This window comes from Montipora capricornis, chromosome 3 (assembly GCF_036669925.1).
Source record: "Montipora capricornis isolate CH-2021 chromosome 3, ASM3666992v2, whole genome shotgun sequence".
NCBI classification, from domain to species: domain Eukaryota; kingdom Metazoa; phylum Cnidaria; class Anthozoa; order Scleractinia; family Acroporidae; genus Montipora; species Montipora capricornis.
In genome coordinates this window covers 51,734,471-51,745,858 of record NC_090885.1, presented here as the reverse complement: position 1 = coordinate 51,745,858, position 11,388 = coordinate 51,734,471, and the positions used below count along the sequence as shown (strand labels likewise).

Below are 11,388 nucleotides of genomic sequence, written 5' to 3'. Positions count from 1 at the left end.
ATGGTAAATAGCCAACTAGTGCCGAGTTGGCAATAACCAGTCTCATATCCAACAAGTGCCAATGGAATAATATTATTGTTTTATTAAATTCCTTAACCTCCAAAAGTTTGGTAGTACGAAATACAAGGAAAAAAAGCAAGAAAATCCAAGCGAAATAAAAAAAAAAAAACTTGATGAAGATGCGATGTTGTGTAATACCTGGTATTCAGACAGACGCAGACTCGTCACAAAAACATTTCTTACCTTTTCACGCACTTCTTAATAATGGAATTGATCCAAACTTTCCAGAAAAACGTTTTTTTTAAGCTTTATTTTAGCTTACATGTAGCAACGCTTAGCTCAATCATTTCAAACTAAGGTACATGAGGTGATAATCGATAGTAAACCAATCACAGCACGAGAAATGCATTAACCGAGGCTGAGAATTTAATAAATTCTAGTATTCCTAATGGAACTTCATAAGATTCCTCCATAAACCAAATTCGTGCATGCAAATGGCAACCAGAAAAATAATAATTAGTATTTTGTCCTTTTGCTAATTAGGCCCACTAGCTTTGTTAGCACAGACAAAATATATAAGAATGTTACTGTAGAATGTTGCTAGTTGGTCTGATTAGGACATAAGAAAAAGAATAATAATAATTTTAGTTGCTGCCATTTATAAATGCAGTCTATAGTATTAATTATTTTTGATACAAAGAAATTATTGCAAATATATACACTAAAAACGTGTATTTTCATCTATGATTTTTGTTGCTTTTTTTAAAAACTTCATTTTACGAGTGAAATGATATACTGTTACTTAATGATCGCTCTCAACTGCAGGAAGATGAAGCCAGGTTATTGCGGCATATGTTTACCTTTATAAGAGCAGGGAAACTAGAAGAGGTATGGTAAATTCCCCTTGGGAAGCAAAATTGTAATTTATTATTGTCATTATTATAGCAAGCTACAATAAGTGTTTTTTTCTTTGGTTTCCAGGCTCAAGGGTTATGTGAGAGGTCAAAACAATTTTGGAGGGCTGCCACTCTTGAAGGATGGAAGCTGTGGCATGATCCAAATGTAAATGAAGGTACAAGCAGACATTTATCATCATCAATAGTATTGTTAGGGCCGATTTACACGATACGATTTTGTCACATGCGACAAGCTCACGACAGGCCTACGACGTGACTTACGATTGTGGCAGCGTTGTAAAACATGTTTTAAAATGCTACGCACTTTTCTAGGGAGTTTTTCGGGCGCATGCTTCTCAGGGAAAATTGAAGATGCAATCTAGTGCATTCTGGATGCTTAAATTTAGCAAATGCCTGGATTCCATATTGAACATGTAATCTTGAAATATTTAATAAACTGCAGGTGTGGTTGTGGTCAAAGAAGTAACAAAGCCCAAAGCGATTGCGACGAGAGCACAACCTCCTGCCTAAGGTGGCAACATTGTCTACCTGAAAAATCGTCAAATCTAGTTTGTTTGAGATGGATCATTTCTACTTGCATTCTGGGAGATTTCAAATTGGTCGTTTGCGACTAAAAATGTAGGCTTTGAACACAGATTCTGTCCGCCATTACTCGGACGGCATTGGAGAAGCCTCGATTATTTTGTAAGCGGTCTTCACGCAAGACTTTGCTCGTGATGTCATACGCGCATCGCTTCGTGGGCGTTTGACAAAGCGAACAAGTCGATCAGGGAGTAATGTATATAATATCAGCTAAAAGCAACTCGATGATCTCTCACATCTCATAGACGGCATGGGAAATTAGCCGCCTTTGTTTTGAGCGTTGCGCATATGACGTCAGACCCCAGGCAATCCAGCTAGACCCAATCCTTTTCCTCGCTCACGGGCATTTGCCGTTCGAGTAATGGCGGAAAGCGAAAACCGAAAAACTACGTTACAATAATCATACTTTCCGTGGGAATTTTGAGATAAAAATTGGCATGATACCTATCTAGTACGTCTATTTTCAAAATCTAAAGAAAAAAGGACATGCAAAATTTTCATTGTAGTGGCACTTTAACAATGTTTATTAAAGAAAATATATTTAAGGTGATTCCCTTGTTTTGCACCGTGTATCTAATAGTGCGCATAACATTGCGACTTGGGAGATGGCGTCGTTTCACACCGGCCATCTGAAGAGAGGCAACAAAGGCCACTTTTACTGTTCAAGAACTTTTTAGTGTAATCATGATAAGTCTTCTCGGTTAAGAAGGTGTTGTTTTGGAACTCGCCCCATTCCTTTTTCGGAAAAATTAATGATCATTTTGAAGCTCCTTTGCCATCCATTTATCATCGTGTTGCGAAGAAACGAGCATGGTGACCCCCCTCATTTTTAATGGTTTCATTTACTCGTAATAGGTACACAGAAAACATATTTTAAGGAGAAAAGAAGTTGGATAGTAGGAGTTGTAACAATAATCATTTACATGTAAATGACGTGAAACTGCATTTGGAGTCCAACACTGAGTGCAAGGTGATGACTGTATCGGTCCAATTTGCTTAAATTTCTTTGCAAGATTGAGCAATTTCACATCACTTTACTTAAAAATTATAGCCTGGACAAACATTTAGGTTCAAGTTTTCTACAACAGTCAGTAGCTTTTGCTAAATAACAACAATTTTTGTAGTTAATCTAGTTTCGAGCGCTTCTCAATAATGATTGTAATTTCTCAAGGGGCTTCACAATAATGTATTCTAAGATAACAATAAAAGTAAATTAAAATAAATAAGATAATAATGAATAAAAATAAATAAAGCAATGAGTACATTGTTTGATTAATTTATAAAAAAACTAGTACACCAAAGAGTTACTCTTAATAAATTTAGAAAAAAGAAAGGTCTGAAGTTTCTTTTAAATAATGAAACGGACATTGTATAGTATTCCAAATCTTTGGAGCATATACAGCAAAAGCCCAGTCACCATAGGTTTTGGTTCTAGGTGTTGATTGCATCAGTAAATCAAGAGAGTTTGAATGTAAAATCCTTGTAGGTTTCCGCTATAGTAGAAGTTCGGCCAAGCATTGAGGACAGAGACCATTAAGAGCTTTGTAGACTAGAAGAAGGTGCTTAAATGCAATTTGATAAGAAACAGGACTGAAACCAGTGAAGTTGAGCTAATGAAGGAGTAACGTGTTCATATTTACTAACGCTAGTGACAAAACGAGCAGCAGTATTCTGAAGTTGTTGAAGCTTCTTAACTTAATACTTAGGCAGTCCAAAGTTATGAAAGCATCCACGACCTCAGAAGCAGAATCCTCTTGAAGATACCTGCAAATTCTGAACAAATTCCTTAAATGACTACAAACTTGATTAATTTGGTAATTGAAAGTTGTATGCTTGTCAAAGATGACACCAAGGCACCAAATTGTAAATAGCTTAATGTGGGCTCAGTGCGAAACTTTGAGTAAATGAGAAGAACATCACTCTTGTCTTGGTTCAGCTTTTAGTTTAGATTATTCTGTCCCATCCAACAGTTTACATCCATGATACAGGTAATCACGCCATTAACAACCACATTTATGTCTTAAGCCTTAAGTAAATGCCAGATAGAGTTGTGTGTCATCTGTGTATAGATGGTAATTTAACATATAACGATCGATAACCTCAGAGACTGGCAGCGTATCTAAAACCAAATAATGAAAGAAGAACCACGCTTTCAAGTGTTTAGTTCCTAGAACAAAGAAAGATATTTTTAAGTGTTCTTTCTTCCCACAAACAATCAATGAATGGAACTCCCTTCCCAAGGATATTGGGCGTTTTCCATTTACCTAGAAATGCCGGAAATCCCGGTTGGGATGTAAATGGAACACACGTTTTTGGTTCGTTCCACTGGAAAATTTCCGGAATAAAGGGAACTTCTGAAAAGGTAGTCCTGTTTTCCCGTTGGAAACTTTCCGATGGAAATGTGTGTTCCATTTACAACTTTTGAAAGGTCTTACCACTTCCAGGCTATTCACGGCCACATTTTTAAATTTTTGGCGCGTAAAATCGCAATCACCGGGCGGCGAACGGACCTGAGTTAAATGGAACACGTTTTTCACCCGATGGAAATTCCCACCGAAATTTCCGGAAATTTTTTGTAAATGGAAAACGCCCATTGTGAACACAATGTCTGTTGATAGTTTTAAATCTGAGTTAGTGAACAGTTTTTAATTTTTTCATTGCACCAGTTTTACTCAGATTTTTATAGTTTTTAATATTGCATTGTATTAGTTTTGGTCCGTTTTTACTGTTAGTGTGATATCGCACGATTTTTACGGACTTAATAAAGTGAAGATGTAGATAAAACGTGAAAGTCGCAGCTCTAAATCATAGTTGCTACTTGAAAAGTGCAAAATTTTTGTGAGATCTCTATAGTGTCAAATTCTTGCTTATTACAATAAAGTGCTATAATTTTACCCCAATTAGGTTCAGATTAGTTGCACAAGTGTGAAGAAACGTAGCCTGCATGTATGACAGTTTTGCTCGGAACCCTAAAATAGTCTTCTTGTTCGCATAAGCTTTTAGTGTACATGTGTACCGTTGATAATTATTTTGTTTGAATCTTTTTCAGGGTCAAACCTCACAACTCTTGCTGCAACTGAGGGCAATGAAAATAGAGATCTGTGGAAAAAATGTTGTTGGGGACTATGTGAAAAGGTAGATTTCATGTATACATGTAGTTACAAAGTGCAATTGGGTTTTACTTCATCTATTATTTCGTATTTTCACAACTCACAGTTCAGATACATGTAATCATGTATTGAATTGAATTGATGTTAAATGAGTATGGAGCAGAGATGGTGAGAGCACTGGCCTTTCCACCAATTTGGTGGGTGGGTGGGTGGGTTGTCTACTCTGCCCTGAGAGGTTTTTCTCTGGGTACTCTGGTTTTCCCCTCCCCTCAAAAACCAACCTACAATTTCATATGAGTTCATTTGATTTGATTTGATTTCTGTGCGGTGTCTCCAATTAAATACAGTTGAAGCTCATTATTTGCATTCTTTTTTATTTCTCTAAATTAACCTGCATGTACATGTACGGTAGATTATTGAGGAAAAGTGTCTCTTCAGTTCTTCTGTAAAATATCTTTGTCATTATTGACCAGTAGAAAAATGTGATGCCCAGCCTTGGCTTGGCTTATGAAAAGCAAGTTCTGCTGTGAATTTTCAACTTGTTTTGCTTAATTTTGTTAGAGTAACTACAGCATGTATGAGAAGGCAATTTATGCTGCACTCTGTGGAAACCTGAGCAAGGTAATCAATAATAATAATAATAATAATAATAATAATAATAATAATAATAATAATAATAATAATAATAATAATAATAATAATAATAATAATAATAATAATATATAGATTTAGGCAAGCCTAAAAGCGCAGTTCCCTGGTTATTTATTCTTAGTGCCTGTAGGGTTAGTGAAAATAAAAGGTTTCGAATTGTCCGCGTTTTGATGTTTCCCGTTGCTGCTTTAATAATTAAATCATTTTCTTTGCGTTCTTCTATAAACAAATTCATTGCCTAACTAGTGAATTCCACGGTACATTTTACGCTAAAAACCGATATATATCGCATGAATCACGACGCCATGAGTACGGGTGAAATTTACTTTGGAATTCACCAGTTTGGCAATGAGTTTTAAAAGAAAACAAGCACAACCTCAGCGAACGAATGGAAAAGGAAAAAGCAATTTCAGAGTCAACTGTCAATAGCCAGCGAATAGGAATCACGCTAAAATTAGAAGCCATAAAAAAAGCTTTGTCAGTTCAAGGTCAAAGAAGAGTTTTACTGATGTACTTTATTCCACTTTGTCTCTGAAAACGAGCTCATTCACATTTTGATGTATTTCATTGAAACTCGCCAGCTTGGCTTGGAACAAGAATTGGCAAAATACGGCAATGCAACCAAGAAAGGACGAACTTCAAACAAGATCCGCTCCAACACTTAAATAACGTTTAGGTGCTTTAAACAAACTTCTGAAAACACAAGCTAGTGAAATTTCCCCCTAATTTTACGAGAACTCAGTACGATTACGTGTTTATAACATAAGGACAAAATTTTCTTGTCACTGTCGACGCACAACGAAAACCATTTGGGAAAACGGATTAAAAAAGCACTTGTTCGCTCGCATTTTAGTTCGAAACAAACAAACAAATAAACTTTTTCTTTATTTCCAAAAGAGAACAGATAAATTTTATTTAATTCCAGTTAACAGTAAAAATTCGATTTTCATTCCTGAACAAAGGAAGAACCGATTAAACCACCTTTTAAAAATACACATCCACTTTAAATAACGCATCCGTAAAAATAACAAACGGTTTAGTGCCCAAGGAAAGAATTTGTGGAGTAACTTCTTCCACCAAGTATGAGCTATTACTGGTATTCTGCTTTGCCGTTGTCGTTCTCATTCGCTCTCCTTCCGTTTCTGTTCTAGACGTAGGTCCTCGAGGAATCTTATAACCTTATCAGGGCTTCTAAAGATGTGCCAAAAATTGCAATACAAAGAAAAAAAGCAGCTCTAAGCAAATTAAAAGTAAACACTCAGCTTTAAGTTTATATCCCTCCGATGCTTGACTTGAATAACTGCGTAGCCACCAGTGTGGACCACAGATATCATGATATGTCAAACTGGATTGAACCCAGCGAAAACTGCAGGAAAGAAAACATCTTCCAAACCGTTTTCCACCTGAACACGAAAAGCGTTGACTGTGTAAGAACTATAGTTGATGTAGTATGGCTGTGTAGCCGCGTCGAGCCACAGAAAGCGTGCAAAATGTGAAGCCTCGATTATGTTTAGGTTAGTTAACCTGGGTTGAGCCTGCAATCCAATCAAAAACCAGTATCTGGTCAGCGGTCAACTTGAAAAAACAGCCGATCTCTGTGAGCTCTAAGCCTGAGCCCGCGATATGGTCACGTGATACTGGTCAGCGGATACCTTGTTTTGACAGGTGTCAATTGAACAAAACATGGATGTCCAAGATGTCCAATAGACCTTATTCACGATAGCCGCCGTGTTGGTTTTCATATTGTTATGCAAATTAGCCATGCGTTATGCTGGAGGGCAAACATTGAAAAAAAGCAAATTGCAGAAAATCGGCTCAACGCAATATTGAAATAACATTGCAAAAAGTCCATTTTAGTACTTATAATTAAGTACCTTTTATAATTTTTTTTAATCTTTTGATTGCCTTTGACATTTTGACTTTCTACTTCGTTATCTGCTCATTTTTCACTAAAAAAACGTCGAAGTAACTTGTGTAATGATTGAATTTTACTGCTTTGGTGATAAACATTCAGTGAACGTGAAACAAATCATCTGTGTGGCTAAGGTGTTCGATATAACCTCTCGAACTTGTGTTGTTTGCCCCCTAAGAAATGTGTAGCTAATTTGCATGATAATAGCAAATCCGACATGGCGGCCATCGTGAATAAGGTTTATATCAAAGAGGTCATCACTTCTTTCCATCCCTCAAACTGACATTTCCCTTTTTATTCAACTTATACGACATACAGTCTACTAGAGTACTTCAATCTACTTCCTCGAAACAAAGATTTTAAACAAGCTGAGAAGATTCACAATAGGCGAGGCAAAGAGTTGAACCCGGATCGATGGCTTCACCTTGCAGTTTCCGATATCCACTAGACTAACGAGACAACCTTCCGGAAAATCGAATTTTTTCGAGTATTGAAATAGTAGTACCCAGCAAAACAACTGAAAGTTAACCGTCTTCAACGGGGTTTTTAGACCTAAATACTGTAGATCAGCGCGGCATGGCGTAGAAAAGCTATTTCTTGTTGAACTAAAGCTGTAATTCTGCCTGTTTTCAATCTTTTTAGAGCGGTAAGCTTGTCAATATTAACATGGGATATTGCGTCGCGTAATTATTACGAAATGTCCAATGTCAGTTTGAGGGATGGAAATTAGTGTTGACCTATTAAAGATGTATGCTGTAAACTAGCATGATACTGGTCACATTGGCATACATGGAGGGGTGGACGTACGTTCGTTCGTGCTTACGGTCGACGTCGTACGCGTGACGTCATGGCTATAAAACCAAGATTTTTCGCATCGATGGGTTACCATATTTTATTAACAATGGTGCTCCGCGCGCGTGCCTTCTGCACACGCGGAGCCCCGCTAATAATAATAATAATAATAATAATAATAATAATAATAATAATAATAATAATAATAATAATAATAATAATTTAACTTGAAATATTTTACAATAAAATAAAAAATCTTAACCAAGCCTAATTAGACATTACAAAAAATTACAAATGTATATAAAAAATATATATCTTATTAGATGTTTTGATGTGTAGTGTCACTGAGTATTTTTGCGAGTTGTGCTCTATTTTGACGAGCCTGCTAGGGCAAGTCAAAATAAAAACAACGAGTAAAAACACTCAGCGATACTACACACCAAATTATCTAATAAGCTGTATATTATCCAATTTTTTTGCACTAAGTTTTTAGCAAATGAACTGTAAACAACTGAGAACATGTGACAGATTTGTGCGTGCGGGGCAACGTCAGCAACTAAACTAGTCAAACTGGTGTACAATAACTAACTGTACAATATTTAGCTCTTATTAACCGAGCAGGAGGTCTGTATGGGAGAATCTTGCCCGAGGTCGTGGGTACAGACCGAACGCAGTGAGTTCTGTACACACGACCGAGGTCAAGATTCTCCCATACAGACTGACTAAGCTCGGTTATTAAAATGTTTTTTATGTGGCAAACAAGAACAATTTAATTCGTTTAATGTAACTGGTTTGTACTAACTGAAATTTTGCTTGCGAACGGCGATGAGTAGCGATGAACTGAACTTAATTCTGTCAAAGTTTGCTCGTCATCCTCTTTTGTCATCATGCTGTTTGGCACTTCCATAAATAAATATTGGTAGAAGAAAATACTCAATATTTTTGCATTTTAGTTTGCATCTTTTCACCGCAAAACATTACCGGTCTAGATGCCGGTCTAGATGGGAAAATCTAGACCGCGGTCAATATCGATTTTAGCCAATCAAATTCGTGAATTTTGTAGTTCCCAGTCCTCGTGAGACAGAGCCACATAATAAGGTGGAATATTTGTATTCGTTTCGTCCGTTTTCTGCAATGGTCCCAAGAGGAACTGGAAAAGATGCTTATGCAAAAGTTTGGAGGGACAAACAAAGAGTATTGATACTGGCTAGTACAAATCCAGTGCTCTAACAAGGCCCATATAATCATGTGATGCTCTTTGTATTGCTGCTACACCTTTAATAATGGTTAGCAGGTAACTACGTTCGTGTAAATTTAATCATTTACTCAATAACGTTCTGCTTACTGTTATTGTTTTCGATTTGTAGCTCCTTCCAGTGTGCAAGTCATGGGAAGACTACTTATGGGCATTCTACAAAGTTATGGTGGATGTCAGAGTTGAGCAGGTAATTGTTTTTTGCTTTATGGGAGGACTGGGTTAAATAAAGGTGTTTTTCAGGGCTAGTACTCCAATGAAAGAAGCGAACAGTATATTTATTTAACATGGTACTGTTGAAACTTGTATGTAGTGGCGTCGTCTATTACGGTGGCCCTCGAAGGTCACTGCTGCAAATAAAAGAGTTGCTGCAAATTTAAAATAGTTACTGCAAACTTAAAATAATTGCTGCAAATTTATACAGCCTTGGACGAGCGTGACATGAGTGTCGCAAAAGAATTACTGGAATGTGCGTGCGCAAATGTTCTGCTTTCTAATTTGCAACAACATTCTTTTAAGGACGTTCGCGCCCAAAAAGTTCCCACGCACAGACTTTTTTTAAACTTGCCACGCAGAAAGGTAATGATTTACCTTTGCCAAAAAGGCAAAAAAAATGGGGGGGGGGGGGGGGTCACCGTGCTCGTTTTCGAGATCACGAGGTGCACTTTTAGAAGCTTGCGTTATTTTAAGACGATCTTAGCTTACAACTGTCAGCAATAAAAAAGCTACAGTAGTGAAATTTAGATCAGGTAAACGGAATCAATTCAACATAACTAATATAACTAAACAAGCTGATGTCTTTTACTGGGGTGAAATAGACCTTGAAAAACGGTACATATTAGTCTAAGAAAGAAAACTTCGGTCGCACGAGAGCATAAAAGGCGAAATATTTGTAACATCTCACGTACAGATTTTTTTTGTTTTTTGTTAAAATGGACAAAATCAGGAAAGGAAGTGATCTACGGAAAGAAAAATGGGGGTAACCGAGCATTCAAGAGAGTAAAATCGCTGCGAAGTTCTCAAAGCGATTGTCTATTCGCACTGTCACGCCATTGCGTGACATTTCCGAGAAGACCTGCAATCAGCGACAAAATTAGTTGACACATTGTGTTTAAACAGTTCCTTTTAAATAACACTATAATTTGAATCATGCTCCAAATTATTGATAAGACCCCCCCTCCCCCATTCAATGTTGTCTATTTGTACTTAAATATCTCTGGAATCTCGCTACAACATTGTCTGGGGCGAAGGGGGCGAATTGGGCTACCTAAGAAGGCTAAAAGATAGAAGAAATGTGGCATAGGGGGTAGAAATGGTCAATGTGTCAACAATTTTGTCGCTGATTGTCCGAACTATACTACCGCACATTTCTTGAAAATAAAGTATATTTAGAACTCTTTTGTAACATTAAATTGAGTACACCGTAAGTACTTCCCATTAATTTATTTGGGGTATGGGCCTCACTCACCACGCGCTAATTAGGGTTGATTATGTAATTTTCTGGTGACGTTGCAATGGAGTGGTTGGGCTTTAAAAGTGTTCACAACATGGTTAATCAAGCCAAAATACCCTATCAAACTCGTGCACTAGTGCGCATTGCACAAAAGTACGAAGGACTGAAACAAATTGAAATTATGCGAACGTTTACACTTTCCCCTTCCACTGTTTATAGACTATTAAACGGGGAAAAAAAGAAGGAAAACTTTTCAAGAGCAGCAGAAAGGGAGAGGGGCCGGTCGTCCAAGAAAGTTGGGCAAACGTCATGAACAAGTCATTTTGCGATGCATCACCAATTTGCGGAAGGAAGATGACAATTTACTTTGAAGCGACTGATGGAAAGTGCGCTGGAAAATATTCCTTTTTCACGCGCAAATTCCCAGTGGAAAACAAAAACGAACTGCCAGCCAGTCGCAAGTGCTTTGCCACTTTGATTTTGAGTGAGGAAGGAGAATAATTTCAATAATCCTTATAGATTCACCACGGTCGGTTAACCATAAGCGTAAAATGACACTTCAAGTAGTATCTTGTTCATAATCGTGGTTAACCGTGGCTGATTGTTGATTCTTCCACTTTTTCTCACTTTTTCAATGCATTTTCCATTTCAGAGAAATGCTATTGATACATTGTGCATTGTAAATGAGCATTTTAGTGAAAATATGTAAGAGAAAG

At 37.1% G+C, this 11,388-nt stretch overlaps 1 protein-coding gene across 1 annotated transcript in view; it reads left to right on the top strand.

The window, feature by feature from the left end:
• Positions 1–11,173, top strand: part of LOC138040515 (nuclear pore complex protein Nup107-like) — a 40,776-nt gene extending 29,603 nt beyond the window's left edge. The window contains exons 18-23 of the mRNA XM_068886229.1: positions 826–888; positions 982–1,072; positions 4,549–4,634; positions 5,171–5,230; positions 9,332–9,409; positions 10,892–11,173. Of these exons, the coding sequence (XP_068742330.1) occupies positions 826–888; positions 982–1,072; positions 4,549–4,634; positions 5,171–5,230; positions 9,332–9,409; positions 10,892–11,173 (660 nt within the window). The remainder of the gene's footprint in view (positions 1–825; positions 889–981; positions 1,073–4,548; positions 4,635–5,170; positions 5,231–9,331; positions 9,410–10,891) is intronic.
• Positions 11,174–11,388: the final 215 nt, after the last annotated feature.